The sequence below is a fragment of the Hetaerina americana genome, unplaced genomic scaffold, assembly GCF_022747635.1.
Source record: "Hetaerina americana unplaced genomic scaffold, ioHetAmer1.1.p SCAF_59, whole genome shotgun sequence".
NCBI classification, from domain to species: Eukaryota; Metazoa; Arthropoda; class Insecta; order Odonata; family Calopterygidae; genus Hetaerina; species Hetaerina americana.
The window spans coordinates 341,405-359,036 of record NW_027287194.1 but is presented as its reverse complement, the minus strand read 5'-3'; the positions used below and the strand labels follow the sequence as shown (position 1 = coordinate 359,036).

Here is a 17,632-nt window from a genome sequence, read left to right as displayed (position 1 = left end):
GGGAATGTGGATGTACTTCCATATGTTTGGTACTTGTGCCGGACAGAAATGAATAGACAGGAATGTCTCCAATACCTCCATGATAGCTTTAGGGGTTCAATGGATTGGAACATGTTAAAGACAGACCGTTTTCTAAAGTGTTTCATGGACATCCAGGCGGATGGTTTCCTGCTCGCAGATGAGGCAAACCATCTTTTGCTCACTAAAGGAGAATTTGGACAGTGCTTTTTATTAAACTTCAATGGAAAATACTCGCCTGACACACTCTTCCAATTCCAACAACTCCTTGCATCAGAAAAACTGGAAACTAAGACAATACTGCAGAACTTGAGAGGGTTATACTTTTGGCTGGCCCAGTCCTGTTTTGGCCACGATGAACGGCTGTTTACGGACAATAATTTCAACTCTGCAATTGAGCAAGACTTTGAGATCATTCAGTCTTCTTTGGAGTGCTTCCCTTTTGTTAATCCCATCCGAATAGATAGCAATAGTCTCCTCCAGGGTGTCTTAGATGAATACAGGAGTGGTATTAAATGTTTTCGCTTGAAGATGTTTCTTGTGCTGCTTAGAAATCAGATTCGTCTCGAAGACAGGTTTCTTAGGAGTGAAGAGCTTTTAAGACGTCTGAAGGAAGATTGGCCCTGGACCTTCAGGGAATTTCCTTTGTTTATATTCGAGCAGCCTGAAGAAGTGGAATCAAAGAGTTTTCTAATACCATACTTCTTTGCTGTTGTCGTGGAGTTTCTGCCAAAAGCAGATGTGATTGAGATTCTTCTTCATAGTCAGGGTTTCTGGGGGAACTCCTTCTATGATGCTGTGGTGAGGAGAGATTTACGATCATTTTACAGTTATTATGACATAGCCCGTTGGGCAATTGGGGAGGATTCCCTCTGGGCGGTCCATGGTGTACATACTGAGGTTGCAAGGATTTCTGTATGCAAAGCACTGCTGGCAAGTCAAGCAAAATACTCGTCCGAGTGAATAGGATTGAAGTTCACAGAGTTGGTGTTGGCATTGTGATTGATTGTTGCTGACTCTTTTGAGAAACGTTGAATTCTATTGAATTGATTGCATTGGTGCAGTGGCTAATGTACTGGCTTCCCACCTGCAAGGACCTGGGTTTGAATTCTGGAAATGGTAGATGTTTTTCAGTAATAAAAACTTTGTTGCAATTTTCCACAGTTAAAACTTTATTGCCGACCATGGTTTCGATACACTGTATCATCATCAGGTAAACTCAAAACATCACCACCTGATGGTGATACAGTGAATCGAAACCATGGTCGGCAATAAAGTTTTAACTGTGGAAAATTGCAACAAAGTTTTTATTATGTCTCGATTCCACAACATCACGCCTGACTCTTAATTTTTCGTATGTTTTTCAGTGATATCACGATCCATACTTGAGGTACTTTGTGTTGGAGAGAACTTTGACTGAGTACGACATCTGTCAGATGGGACGTTCAGCTGTTTGACCCCTTTGTGTCTTTTGTTATTAAAGAGTAGGTGGGTGTTGCCATCTTCGCCATTCCTTCTTTGCCATATCCATCCCCAATGGCATGCAAATTTTGCAAGCATGCATTAACCCTTTGCATGCATGCAAAATGCAGCTGTCATTTAGCCTCATCCCCAGATGACTACTGCTACTACAGGAATAAAAGTGGTTCAATAAAGCTTCCCTGGGGAAAACCTGAATTACGTATCAATGCAACAATTTCAGAGTGTAAAAATCATTCGCCTTGACCGGGATTCGAACCCAGATCCCTCAATGTCCGGTCGAATGCTTTAGCCAGTTAAGCTATCGAGGCATCCTCTTAAACTTGTTCGAAATAGCTGTCATTTTGGGACTTTTACTTAAATTGAGTTTTTGTACCTTAAATCAAGCAAGTGAAGAGATTTGCAATGACCATTGTGCAAGGAGTCTTCGCACAAGACAGTTTCATCTTGAGAAGCACAGGGAAATTTATTTATGTAAGTACTGGTTTTATTATTTTAAAAACTTGTTTTTTCCCTTCTTGATAATGTTTGTGTACGATTAGTTAGCCATAGAAAGAGAAAGAGATAGAAGTCCAAATAAAATTGATGTTCATTCCTTATATTATTTAATTGTTCTCAAATTAATGCCGATTTGATTCATTTTTTACTACAATATACTGTAACATGTTTTATCTTGAGTGAAAACACCTCTATGTACAATGTCCGTCCCAAAATTAACTAGAATAAACCTGGAGAAAACATTTGTTGCAAATCAAAGTACAAATATACTAAAACTCTTCAAAAACAGCACCTTTTGTGAATCAACATACCAATGCCATCAATGTCTTTGCCATGGATTTGGTACACTTCCTGTAAGGCATCAACGGGACCCTCATTCAAGGCATGTTGTCAGGGCCTCTGACATAATCTCAAGTGATCCAAATTGGTACTCAAACTGGGATTGTTCTTGGGTCATAGTCAAAGGTCCATGTCTTGTCACTAGTGACCACCTGTTTTGAGTAAAATTTGGGTCACTTTCACAGTGGTCCAGGTAGGCAAAGAGGGAAAGATTGCAGACACAAGCAACAGTCTTCTTTTGACATCGCTTTGGGGAGCATCTGGGCAAAATACACCTCTCATTGGCTAAAAAGCCATCTTCTGTAAGGAGAATGCAATGCGCCGTGGTTTATTGTGGAATATATGCAGCACTCTTCTTCTGCTATCACATCTGCTGATGATTTCTGTGGGTCAATCAATTGGAATAGAGCAGCAAGTTTTCATCACACTGTAGTGTTGCATTATTCATCATCCTCAACCTCCTCTCTGCCCTCCCAAAGAGATATCCTGACATGCAGAAGCAGAAAACCATCACTGGGGACGTTTCTCATTCACATCTCAGCATCCTTAATATCATGGTCTTGGTCTATGAACCCAATTTGCAAAATCTTAAATGCACAATTCAATGGCATATCATTGTTCCACTGAAAGTGGCATTGTGAATTGATGATGTGAACGTGGAATTTTGTTCTAGTTCTTGAAGAAATTAAAAGTTGATGTCCGCCCATTGTGTGGGCTTTGCTAGATCAGATTTGCTCACACCTTGTTTTTGCTTTTCAATGATTCAATGTTTTTGGCGGTACTTCAAATGTAATGAAAATGTGACAAAGCGTTATCCTTACATAAATTTGCAGAACATGTAACCACTGCTGTGTTAGGTAGATGCTTGCTTTATGTACAACACAATAGTTTCACATGCTTTTCGCATTTCTCCTACTGTGCTAGAAGATTGTTGATTTCCTGTTATCTCCTCAGACAAACTGTCCTATGCCACTTCTTTTTATGAAATACAATGCGACTCCACAAACTCTTCAAGAGTTACCTTTTCAATGTTCTTGAAGAGAGTGCAAATGGTTGATGTTCACGGATTGTATTTGTGCAAGGGATCAGCTCTTTGCTTACACCTTGCTGTTGTCAATGAATGATTTCACTTTAATTTCTACAGTTATTTTTATTCTCTCATTAGTATCTTCTTGCGGCTTTTTCTTTGGGGATATTGTTAAAATTATTTGTAAAATACGGTGGTAGGCTGAAAACTGATGCACACCTGCCTGTAGACTACAAACAAAATTACCTTCAGAAACACTCCTGGTGGCATGTGGAAGTAACATTCCCCCTCAACATGCAAGCGGAGGTTACATTCATTAAGGTCATTACATTCATCCAGTGTATTTTAAGAAGCAGAAGTATGGTGATGTGTTCTAGTGCAACAGTAACTTTTAACAGAGTCATCTGTTAATACCCATTTCAATGCAGCAATTTCAGGGTATAAAAATCATTCTTCTTTATCTAGATTCAGACCCGAATCCCTCGTTTGAATCCTGGTCAAGGCAGTCCATTAAAAAGTTACTGTTGTTGCATCCCCCACTGTTTCTTTGAATTTCTCGAAGGTAAAAACAACCTAAGTGGTTAAAGTTGGCTTTAACATCTTGGACTGTGGCATGCCTTGTACTACATTGAATGCCTGTGACATTATATGTGCCATATTTCGTCACAACATCTTGTTCCCTTAAAGCTCGCAAAATTTCAGAGTTTAAGAGGAGGCCTCAATAGCCTCACTGGCTAAAGCACTCAGCGGGGCCTCTAGGCATCCAGGTTCAAGTCCCAGTCAAGTTGAATGATTTTTATGCTGAAATTGTTTCATAGAAAATGGTTGGTGTTAATACAAATTTCAGTATCATCAAAATAATATTAGAAGCTAAGAATTATGTTAAAAATTTAAAATGACACCTCTCTTTGAGATCTTATAAAGAGAAGAGATTGTCTTTAAACCATATTGAATTTAAACTTGAATTTAAGAATGAACATTTTGAAATGTAGGAAAAGGCAGCAGAAAAGTGTTTTGGCCCAGTGAAAGCGAATTTATGGGACTGCAATCATAGTTAATCTATGTGAGGATTCTAGACAAAAATGTCTCCATTTGAAGGCAAAAATTTTGCAAATATCTGTTAAAATACATGTTCTGCTCTGTCAATGAATATTTGCTGCTGTAACTTTGACTGTGAAGTGTCCTATAGTAATGTTAACTTTGTTACATGCTTTTGGATGTTTTCCTTGGTTTCTTCTCAATGTTTTCTTCCTTTCAGCTCTCTCTCTCTTCAATGAACTTGAAAACCAGAAAAGTCACGCGGAGCCAGGTTAGGATTGTAAGGGGGCCGGGAGACCACTGAAGTGACGCTCTCAGCTAGGAAGTCAGTAGCAATGAAGGGCATGTGGCTGGGGGCATTGTGATGTTGGAGCTTGAATGTGAGGTGCACTGTGTTACAAAGTCAAAAACACACATGGAGGCACATCTTTCTGTTCAGACTGCTCTGAGAAAACTGGCCACCAGCTCATTTGGAAGGGCAGACCCCCCACAACATTTCGTGAGTGGTTTCATCTTGCTGCCAATGATACTCATGTCACAATAAAACAATCTGAATTACTTTCATTATGGATCAGGTATGTATCACTTTTTATTTTGAACAATTTTACAAGGTATGAAATGAAAATAATTGTAAAAAATGGTTTCACTTTTTTACAAACTGATAATATGTAACAGTTGTAGTTGAAATAATCAATATTGTCACAGTACAACAAATTATACAAAGACTGAATAGTTTTATCTTTTTTTTTTGGAAAAACTACCATGGAGAAAAAGACATTTTTTTGGTGATTAGTTTATATCTCTGCAAAATTTTAGTAAGTGAGTGATTATGGAATCTTGGTGTCGAGAGTTTATTAGTGTATTAATACCATTCTAGTCCACTCTAATTATGTTACCTTAGCACCCGTAGTGAGATGGATGTGAATGTGCAGCAGCAATGTACATCAGTTAGCCTGTGCAAGCAGTTTACTGTGTCTGCTGAGGTTGCTCTTATATGTTAGTGCTTTTGAGCACGATGCACACTTTTAATGCCTTGCGACAGTATGTGTTAAAGAATGTCTCTCAAGGTGGTATTTGCGAGTGAATGCTTTGGAACACATTTCACATGTGCATGATGTAATGGGTGGCAGGTATTAAAATGAAGATATTGTTGGTTGCTAGTCAGTTTAATGTGGACTGAGGTGTAAAACATATTGTTCTGGAGGTGAATGTTGATATCTAGGAAAGTGAGATACAAGTCAGATATAGAAGTGAAAGATACTGAGAAGGAGTTGAGAGAGGAAATAAAGGAGGATAAAGTTTTGCATCTAAGAGACCAAAGGGGGAAAATGTCATCAATATAGCAGGCCCAGAAGAGTGATTTGAGGGTTTATTGGGACCCAATGACCCTTGGTCCGCTGCCATGATTATTATATTTTTGTTTAACGCTAAACGTGTGAGAGCTTGTCTTTCAGTGGAGGAAAGGTTTTCTGGTGGCTTTAGGGAATCTACGAATTTTGGAAATCTTTGTCAGAAGGCGATTGATAAAGATTTCAGTTGGATAGAAGTGGTTTGGGTTCTTTTTCTGAAGCTGGACCGAGTCAGTTAAGTGTTGGGTTAATGATGGAAGAGTTCGAAGGGAGTGCTAATGCATGATTTTCACTATAGAACAATGATGCCAAAATATGGTTAGAAACCTAGCCTTAGCCTACACTAATACTGACAATCTCATTTTTGATGATACTCGAAGCGAAGATATTTACAAGGATATGCTAGATAACCTGGATACCTATGCCAAATAAAATTATCCAAAGAATAATCCGTGCTACTCTGAGAAAAACAATAAATCTTTGGAAAATTTAAAGACCAGTGCGATGGAAAGATGCAGTTTGCGGGTCTCTGAAGTAAACTATCCATTTAAAATGGAGGGTGAGAAAGAGAAGAAAAAAGCAAAGGGTGCAAAAAACCTGTAAAAGATAAATGTACAAAGTTTGATGATTTCGTTCGTTGCCTCCATGGAAATTCTATGGAATTTCGTAAAATGAACGTGATTCGTGGCAAAAAACAAGAAAGGGATAAAGGGCATTAGCAAGTGGCACTTGTACAAACGAGTTCTCGATAAATGTCACGCTACAATTTCTGACATAAAGTTACTCATTGGCATTCCTTTAGTGAAAACCTTGACTCAGAACCAGTCTCCGCAAGATTCAGGAGATACATCCACAAAGCAAGGAAGGTTGGAGTCGTGCGGTAAGGAAATCACTTGCTGAGGTAAAATGGGCAAACGATGATTTAGATAAAGCATGGAATCATACAAACGAACGAATAGAAGCAGTAAAAGGTATTCCACTCGTTGAGGGATCAAGAAAAAGGAAGAGATCAGAAAAAAGTCGTCAACAAGGCCATTGCCAAGACGAAGCAGTCAACCAAGAAAATTAAAAACATTTGGCAGCGAATGGGTGACAATGTGATCGAGCAAGTTTACAACGATCCATCTCATCCTGAAAGTTTTCTACGGTTGAAAAATTACACAAAGCTACAAGAATAGGACAGGTGACTATACAGTGATGGTTGGAAGGTCAAGAGGCACATACTCTTCACAAACCTTTAAGAAGAAAATTTCAGAGAAATAGCCATGTCTTACATTGATGAATGCTGGCAGTGCGCCTTGAACAATATGCGGAATTTAAAAAATTCAATTGTGGTTACGCTTACATATTAACGGCTATTGATTTATATTCGAGGTATGCGTGGGCGAGAGTTGTCAGATCAAAGAGACTGGAGGAGGTAGTCGATGCATTTAAAACTATTATTCGCGAGCGTAAACCATGAAAAATTCAGAGCGATAAGGGAGGTGAATTTGTGAAAAATAAATTTAAGAAATTTCTTACGGATAGAGAAATATAATATTACGCTAGCAATAATCCCAACATTAAAGTGAGTATTGTCGAACGCTTCACTCTTACACTTTAAACAAAAATGTATGAGTACTTTACAAAATACTCGACATATAACTGCATAAATGTCCTCCATAAATTGATTGTTATAATAATAGTGTTCATTCTAAATTAGGCATTAAACCCAGCGACATAAATGAAAAAAATGCATTTGTTATCACCAGTCTGAGAAAAACCATAGTTGTGAACATGTTTTGAAAATTAAAAATTGGTGATCACATGAGGATATGTACAGAACAGCTTATATTTTCAAAAGGATACACACAGAATTACACTAGGGAAATATTTCGCGTCATTGCCGTAGATAGATCGGGACCTATACCGACTTACAAGTTGCTGGATACAAATGTGGAGATATAAAGAGTAGTTTTTTTGCTCAAGAATCAGTCAAGACGAGTGTTTCACACAATGCAAAATACAAGATTGAGGGGTAGAGGAAGTGATTGTGATTTAGAATACTTTGTAAAGTGGCAGGGATACCCACAGTCCTTTAACTCTTCGGCTCTAGCTTCATCAGAATGAAGGAATTCCAAAGAAACTGCGGGAGATGCCGCAACAGTAACTTTTAACGGAGTCATCCGCTAATGTGCATTTTAATGCAACAATTTCAGAGCGTAAAAATCATTCGCCTTGACTGGGACTCGAAACCAGAAAATGATTTTTACGCTCTGAAATTGTTGCATTAAAATGCACATTAGCGGATGACTCCGTTAAAAGTTACTGTTGCGGCATCTCCCGCAGTTTCTTTGGAATTTGTCAAAGGGAAAACACCATACGTGTTTAAAGTTGGCTTTTAACCTCGTGGACAGTGGCGCCTCGTGCACGACTACGAATGCATGTGACATTGTATGTACGGTATTTCGTCATAACATCTAGTTCCTTTAAAAGCCCCAAAATTTCAGAGTTTAAGAGGACGCCTCGGTAGCTTAAGTGGCTAAAGCACTCGACCGGATATTGAGGGATCTGGGTTCGAGTCCCAGTCAAGGCGAATGATTTTTATGCTCTGAAATTGTTGCATTAAGAATGAAGGAGGTTGGGCAGAATTTGATGGGAAGTGCAGAAAAAGCTCGTTGAAGGCAACCACCGTGTCCGATGCCTGACAACCACTTGAACCCATGCTCAGGTGGCCAAAGTGAAAAACTTTTTGGACTCTTACAGGTGTTTTATCATTGCCCTTATCAGTAAAGAGATCAGCCTTTCAATCGGAACCGTCCACACCATTGTAAGAGGATCTTCCGATGAGGAAAGTGTGCGGGAAGCTGGTGCCGAAATTCTTGAGCGAGGAACAAAAACAGAGAGCAGCTGCTGATAAATTCAGCATGGAAATGTTGCCTAACCTCCCCCCCTATAGCCCAGACCTGGCTTCACCTGACTTTTTCTTGTTTTCACGAATAAAAAAGGGGCTCAAAGGATATCAGTTTGACTCCATCGAGGCGGTTCAAGCAGCAATGACCAAGGCTCTCAACAGTATTCTGGAAACTGACTTCCAGCAGGTTTTTGACAAGTGGATACGAAGTGTATCGATGCAGGAGGAATGTATTTTGAAGATTATTATGTAATTGTAGTGATGACTGCAGTAAATTCTGATTTTTGGTACCAGTCCCGATACTTATTGTGCGGACCCTGTATTTCTTAAATATTTTATGTGAAGGATTAAAGACGTACATCCCATCCAAACTGAAATGCGACAGTTATAAACCTAGATGGTACAATGGGGAAGTCAGATCGGCATCAAGAAGGCAAAGAAGGCTACAGCCAAATTTCAAAGAGTTTAAAAAGTGATGATATAGCTTATGTGAATACATCCAAGCAGAAACTAATAGAATGTCGTCTTAAGATGAAAAGTATTGTGCACACAGTGCTACACACTTTTAAATCTAAAATGTTAAGCGAATATTTTGAGGAAAATCCAGTCATTCTGGTCCTATGTTAGGGAAATAAAAGGTGAATGTCCAACTGTGCATTCTTTGAAGATGAAAAACGGAGAAATTGTTACAGATATTAGCAGCAATATTTTAAGGCATTTTATCCAGTGTCTACATGAAAAACACAAACTTACCAAACGATCCTCCACACCCACCCGGGGAACACATAAGCGATATAACAGAGACCGAGCAGGGAATAGAACATCTGCTCTGCAGTATCAAAGCAACAAAGCACCTGGTCCAGAAGAAATATCTGCTAGAATATTAAAGGAAATAGCTGAAGACATTTCCCCATTTTTACAAATAGTTTTTCTAAAATCAATAGAAGAAGGCTCAGTACCATGTGATTGGAAGCTAGCCCATACCACTCCCATCTATAAAGGCGGCAATAGGGATAAACCAACCAATTACCGACCCATTTCCTTAACGTCGATCTCTTGTAAAATATTGGAACATGTTATTGTCACTAACATTATGAGATTTCTTGATGGTAGGAAATACTAACCCACAACCATTGCAGATTTAGGAAAGGCAGATCTTGCGAAACATGACTTGGTCTCTTCATTTACGATATACTTAGATCGGGAGAAAACAACACACAAGTCGATGCAGTATTCCTGGATTTCAAAAAAGCCTTCGACAAAGTCCCACACAATAAACTGTTACACAAACTTAAATGCTATGGAATCAATGGGAAAATTATTAATTGGATTAGAGTTTTCCTGTCAAATCACCAACAAATAGAAGTCATCAATGGGTTGTGCTCAATGGATAGAGATGTAACTTATGATGTTCCCCAGGGAAGTATAATAGGGCCTCTTCTGTTCTTAATATACATTAATGACTTAAGCGCACCGTTAGCAGCATTGCTGAGGTTATTTGCTGACGACACAGTTGCATACAGGGAAATAAGGAGCTAACTAGATGCCGAGTTATTCCCTAGAGACTTAGACACAATCTCGGATTTGTGCAAGAAATGGGCATTAATGCTTAATATACACAAATGCTCTGTTTTGAAATTTTGTATCAAAGGAAGTGGCAAACAGGACATAAACTATGAAATATTGCATTCAGTACTAACTACGGCCATTCGAGTGAAATATTTGGGGGTAGTTCTAACACCACGCATTTCATGGGTAGCACATATCAGGACAATATGTGGATCAGCTTTAAAGAAACTTGGCTTCATAAAATGGATGGTGGGGAAATGTATTGAAAAAGTTAAAGAAAGGTGTTATTTTGCTCTAGTTAGACCTCATTTGGAATATGCTGCTAGTATTTGGGAGCCTTGGGAGAAGATTTGGCAAAAAGAATTGAATAAAGTCCACAGAAAATCCTAACTAATTTATAATCAAGAACTGGCTGGCAATATACATGCATGGAAAGTAATATATAGTCTTATAAAAATATTTTAATCTTGGTCTATATCCTACCTATGGCTGCACTCAAAGATAGGTTTGATAGATAGATAAGAGTTTAGAGCCCAACTGGCATAAAATTTAGATAAAGTCCAGAGAAAATCCGCTAGATTCGTTAAAAATTGTTATGACAAGAACACAAGTGTGACAGACCTCTTAGGGGATTTAGGCTGGGAACCACTCGAAGTGCGGAGACAACAAGCGAGGCTTGGACTTTTAGAAAGGTTCAGAACAAACGAGTTAAACTATGACACTGAAGGAATTATAATGGCCCCACACTACTTAGGTAGATCAGACCACAAAGATAAACTGAGGGAGATAGATTCCAGTACAGATAGGTACAAATACTCATTCTTTCCCCGAACAATCAGAAATCATAATAGTAAGAAACCGAAGTCACTTTAGAAATATTGAAAACATTGAATTTACAAGTTGGAACAAAAGTAAAAATTGCAAAGATGTTAGATATACTTTCAGGTGCATGTGTATGTTAGTTGGTAGTTAGAGTGTTTGCATGTGTGTGGGGTGCAAATGTTCTTGCATGAATGTATGGCACTTTTTTTGTGGATGTATGAATTTGTGGCTTTCACTTGCGGTTTATTTTTCTTTCTTAATTACGGGTGGTGTCCTAACACCCCTGCCCCACGCCCTTGTGAGATTTTCAGTGGATGTGGATGGATCCTTTTAATACGTTATTGAATTGTATTAATGACTTTGTTTTGAAGATAATAATAAATTGTAAAACCAATATGTTCCATTCATTTTCAACCTTTATTTCATATCCTTGATGAGGTAATGGGAATGATGCATTATGCATATAATCGCATTTATTTCAGAACATGTATAGACTTTTTTAGTGTACAAACATTTCATCTTCAATTATGAGCAGAAATTTTATCACCCTTGCATGGGACCTTTGATGTAGTCTGTGGTCCTATAATAATGCACCAGGTTATTTGTGATCCGTGTACCATACCGGTTCCTCACGGTCGACTTCTGCGCTCCCACCAACAAGGCTTGATGCATCTTTGTTCTAATTCTGTATACCATCGACTTCGGTTCTGCCGTATCATTTTGGAACACTTCCTCCTCCTCCTCCACCTCAGGTTTTTGGTTCTGGTTGAAAAGCTTCGTTCACTTCAAGCCAAATCACAGGAACCTGTCCCTTGACCTTTCGTCGTTTCTCTGGATTGTTAATTTCAGATGCCAGGATGATGTGGAATCGTTCCATTCTTCCATTTGAATCTTGGAAGCCTGGAAATTTCACTTTCTGATGTCAAACTCTTGGTCCTGGTGTCAAAACATACAGTAGTGCATTGTTTGGAAGCAAACCGTTGATATATAATCGGTGTTGGAATATTTTAGTAACTCCTTTGGTACGTACCTGTATATTGAGGAGGCATCCTCGTCTTTCTGGCGCTCCACACACATGTACATTTCGCCTAAGTGTACGCTAGGGAGTTTTCATAGACTAGCGACTTTCGTGTTCATTTCTGGGTCAAGTTCCGGTTCTGGCAAAAATCTCACCATTAGCGCCGTGTGTGCTGACGCGTTATTGTGGTGGAAATGCCACGCATTGTTTTTCCACATGCCAGGCCTCTTTTTGGCTCACTGCGACCGTCAGCCTCTTCATAACTTTTAAGTAGAAATCTTTGTTGTTGGTTTGAACTTGAGGGACGTATTCGTAATGAATCAGCCTTTGCCAATTGAAGACACTCCAACATGACTTTCACATTGGACCGGGGCATGCAAGCTTTCTTTGGTCGCGAAGAATGAGGACCTTTCCACTGAGAAGACTGGGCCTTTGTCTCAATGTCATAACCGTAAACCCAGGTTTCATCACTGATTACGATGGTTTTAAGAAACTATGGGCCTGCATTGGCTCGATCCAGGAGTTCCTGACTAATGTCCACACGTTTTTGTCACCGATGGCCTTATTTGATTTCATCTCCCTTAGAGCCCTTTGTATCTCATTGTTGAGTATGCCTGGACCTTTGATATCTTCATCTGCATCATGTGCCTTTTCTATTTCTAAACTTGTTGGTGGAAGTGCTTTATCATAGTGATCTTTTCTGTGTCAACTGTAATATCTTACTGTTGAACCAGATCTTCCCTTTATACTTTCACTTATAACCTTGTATAGCGTACTTATTTACCCTTTCTCTGCAAACTCTCCTTATCCTTGCATTGCGTCTTCCACCACGCTTCTTTTATATTATTTGTTGCCCGATGTGACATTGTAATAACTACGTACGGAATCTGTCCCTGGCGAAGCAAATGCTTGAACAGATGAAACAGGTGTTGTTACATGTTAATCCGCTTGAAAAAGGTTTCTTATAATGCTGATTCTATCATGCGTAAATATTTTCACAATGATACATTTATAATAGGGTACATGAGGTAGCAATTCAAACTTCTATTCATGAATTTTGGCCATTGCAATAACGGAGTTGTGAGCTGATGCATTATCTTGATGAAGCAACACTTTCTTCTTAGCCAAAGCGGCCGCTTTTGCTTGATTTTTTCACTAAAACATAGCAATAAGTTTGCATAATATTTGCCATTGATAGTTTTTTCTTTTTCAAGATAGTCAATGAAAATTATCCCACACCCATCCAAAAAAACCGATGCCTGAATTACATTGCCTGCAGATGAAATGTTCTTGGCCTTCCTTGGAGCTGGTTCTTCATTTTGGATCCATTGTGCTGATTGTTCTTTTGTCTCGAGTGTGAAGTAATGGACTGATGTTTCATCCATGGTAATGAAACGGTGCAAAACTTCTGCTTTGTTGCTGTGAAAGTTTGCTAAACACTCAACTGAAACATCTTCACGTTACTGCTTTTGATCAAGTGTGAGCAAACGTGGCGCCCATCTTGTGCACAGCTTTCTCATGTCCAAAATTTCAGTTAATATGCAATGTACCGCACTTTTTCAGATCCTAGCTCGTGCGCTTTCTGTCGACAATCATCCAGTATCACTTTTAGGATTTTCCTCAATGTTTCTGGAGTTGTCACCTCATTTGGCCAACCAATGCAATGCTTGAGTTGATAGCTCATACGGCTTTGTTTAAACTCTGCTTCCCAGTATTTTACTGTTGTAAACAAACAAGCAGACTCACCCAGAGTAGAATCCCGTTCAGCTTTCATATTGGTTGGTCTGAGGTCAAATAAAAGTATTGCATCACATAATGATGACCAATTTTCACAAATTCACTGAAAACATTCACTATTAATGGCTGCCAAACAAATACTAAACAATGTACCGTCTTTAAACTTGAAAAATATGCTTCAAAGATTGTGTACTTTGTAATACAGTGATAAATTTAAAAAACTCCCGCCATTTCTAGCTCAGGTTGGGTTCTTCTGGGCCTTCCCATGTGTACACACATGTATATAACCGTAAAACCATGAACACAGTAATCAACCCAAATCCGGTTTGGTAGATGGTGGTGGAGTAAACCCAGTACTAAGCCCAACGGCATGTGAAATTCACACATCAGGGTAGGGGGGCCTGTTCCTTTCCCTGTGCCAGTTATGGTTTCCGAGGAAGATCTGGTACCCAAAAAATCACATAGCTTGAGTAGAGCTGCAGGTGCCCAGAGACTTGCCAGGGAATCAAACTCGGCCCCCTCCAGTCAGTAGTCCAATGCTCTACCCACTGGACCACCGAGACTCACAACATGCCAGTCATGTTGTCGAAGCATCAAAATTATGCATGTAAGTGTCCTTTATATTTGTGTGTTATATTAACATATGTATATATATATATTAATATAAAAATATCTCCTCAACCGGGACTCGAACACCGGATCTTTCCACTTGCCGGGCGGATGCTCTTAACCACTTGAGCTATCGAGGATATGTAATTTACCCAGGGTAAATTACATATCCTCGATAGCTCAAGTGGTTAAGAGCATCTGCCCGGCAAGTGGAAAGATCCGGTGTTCGAGTCCCGGTTGAGGAGATATTTTTACTCTTGTGATCCGTTCGATTCCGCCTTCCCCACCTCTATTGTGTTCGTCCTTTATACGTGTTCCTATCCCTTTTCCTTATATATGTTTCTGTATATATGAGTATTTATTCGCCGTTTGGCGGGATTTCGTGTTTGAATGTATATATATATATATAAATATATATGTATATATATATATTTATATGTATATGTATATATATGTATATGTATATATATGTATATGTATATATATGTATATGTATATACTACCTTGATCAAAAAGTTCCCGGAATAACCGCCGTGTGGCGCTCCCATCGTTCCGATTTGAGTTCTGTTTTTTTTGTTAAATTGGTACATCTGTTGTTGATATTCCCTTTAAATCTTAGTGTCATAACTTGACATTTGAAAAAGTTACGTAGCCAAGAGTACATCTATCTCTGTGTGTGTTGGCGATTTTTTACAATTGCAGAAATGGATTTAAATTTGCAACAACGAACTTGTATTAAATTTTGCGTAAAAAACGGATTTAGTGGCGCACGGACGTTGGAAATGTTGGAAAAGTGTTTCGGCAACGATTCTCTAAAAAAAACGGTCGTTGAATATTTTTCAGAGGTATCTCGATCCCCACTTGAGGTGCTTTGTGGAGGGCACTTTGAGTGAGTACGCCGTCCGTCGGATGGGACGTTAAACTGCGGACCCCTTGGCCCCTTTCGTGAAGAGTAGACTAATGCCGACGCCAGGTTTCTCTCCACTCTTCATCCTTGCCTGTCCATCCCCTATGGCGTAAATGACCTCAGCTGTCGGTCTCCTCCCCTAAAAACTACTACTACTGATAGCCCTAACATATAATATGCTTTTCTCAACATTTTCATTCAATGTTATTGGCACCCTGATATTAAATGTCATGAATATTCAGGGAGTTGGGCTCAGTGTTTCATTATGTCAAGGTCCAACTAGGATATTCCCTCATGGAAAAGGTTTTACCAACATGTTTCAATGAATACCTAGAAGTTTTGATGGTATGTTATCCATACATGATAGTTCTTGACTTGAATGGTTGTAGTAGTTCAAAGGAAGATTTAGTAGCAAATGTTGCCCCAGTACTCAAGGAGCAGAAAAGAGAATTACTTACCAAAATATATGTGCTTACAGTTTATCATACGTCTCAGCTATACTTAAAGTAGCTCTTTTACACTCTTAAGTTCGGTTTGTAGCAAGCACTATTGAGACTACCTCTTCGTTCTTGTCCTGAACACTTCCCTGATGATACTTGACAGTAAATTTCAATGGAAATAAAGCGTTTTATCTTTGTCCATGGCATGTGATTCTCTGTCCGTTGTAGTCCGTCTTGGTTTTGGTTTGCAAGACTAAAAGTAACGATGGTAACTGAATCATTTCATTCTCTTGGACTTACTTTAAGTCAAAAAAAAGCCAAGACCCTTTCTCAGAGTTTCCTGTTGGAAGATTTTGATCGAGAAGAAGCAGTAGCGGATTCCCAGGAAGAATGTCGGGTGAAAATCCATGATTGCAGAATGTAACTATTTAAAGATTATCTCCTTCTAACATTTCTCTATTTGAAGATTTTAATTTGAGAAGCATTAGTGGTTTTACGGGTGAATATCCGTGATTACAGGATGTAACTACTTAAAATATAAACTCTTAAAGCATAAAACCGTTTGTGCCAGCTAAACAACGGTGGTAGGAACTAATTATGACAATATTATCAATGCAAAAACAATATGATAATTAAAAATTTACTAATATGAGAGTAAAACTATACACTTCCAAGAAAAGTTAAATGGATTTCTAAATTATTATGTCATTTCCCCATAAATTTTTAGACAAGGCAACAAGATCATTGAATTATTTTAAACTTATCTGTAACTATTTGAAGTGTATGCAAACAAGAAATTATTGAAAACATATTAATAATAGGCTTTGTATACATTTTTTAAATTTGCAAACCAGCTAATTTATCAAAGAATCGCAGTTGCAATTCTGTATTTGCAATTTTTCGCAACAGCTTCTACAGAAAGACCACCGACTCTGCTTACGATACCTTCAGCAAAGCAAAGTTAGGCTAATCTTATGTAATTATCATTCACGTAAATTTAAAATATCCCAAGTAAGTACCAGGGCATTGAAAGATTTCCCTCGACAAAAAAGACATGTGAATTCTCTTCTAATATCTTGCTGTTATTAAAACCTAATGGCTCAAACATGTCATAATATTCATCAGAACTCTAGATAGGCTGTGCCTTTGTTGTAGGAAACATGACAACAGTAAAGCATGCAGAAACAGCTTCTTCAAACATTCGGTGTCTATCCGCTAGCTAAGGTACGTTTCAGATGGACATAACCACCAAATAAATATCTTATCCTTCACCTAACAAAACAAAATACAGAAATCTACACTACACAAAGTCCATCTTAATCTCTGCGTTCTTCCTTCATCCCATCCAATGTCCCTATTTCCAGTTCCTGCCCTTTCCTTATCTGCTATTAGCATTCTCCCCTCTATTGCAGTCGTCTTATACATCCCAGTATTGTTGGTCAATAGGCCCTTCATCCATTCTTACATCTGCCTCCTCCTCCTTAGCAATATCTCCCAACAAACCCCTCTCTCCCATCCATACCTATACTAGACTTCCTCATTTGTTTTGCTTTTTTTGGTCTATTCTCCATCCTTCTCCACACGCACATTAATATATGTATCAATTGATGAGTCTATCCTCCTGCTTCAATGATACCTATACTTTACTTCCTCATTTGTTTTCCTTCTTTCGGTCCATCCTTCTCTACACACACACATATTAATATATATCAATTGATGAGTCTCCAATCTACGTCTATCCTCCTGCTTTAGTGACCACGTAACTAATAAAATGCAATTAAAGATGTGATAATGATGATTGGGGGGGAACATTGTACGTGTCATATCAAACTTTGGGGCACAGACGAGATGATGATAATATGAAGTGTGGAGAAGAGACAGAAAATAAA

The 17,632-nt window shown here is 38.6% G+C and overlaps 1 protein-coding gene across 3 annotated transcripts in view; it reads left to right on the top strand.

The window, feature by feature from the left end:
* The first annotated feature begins 1,459 nt into the window (after positions 1 to 1,459).
* LOC139694891 (zinc finger protein 708-like) overlaps positions 1,460 to 17,632 on the top strand; it is a 49,213-nt gene continuing 33,040 nt past the window's right edge. The window contains exons 1-2 of one of the 3 annotated variants that reach the window (XM_071593392.1): positions 1,460 to 1,506; positions 4,620 to 4,974. In XM_071593392.1, coding sequence (XP_071449493.1) covers positions 4,966 to 4,974 — 9 coding nt within the window. In that variant the 5' untranslated portion in view covers positions 1,460 to 1,506; positions 4,620 to 4,965. Of the gene's footprint in view, positions 1,972 to 4,619; positions 4,975 to 17,632 lie in introns of all 3 variants that reach the window. The other 2 variants (XM_071593391.1, XM_071593394.1) reach the window with 2 other exon arrangements.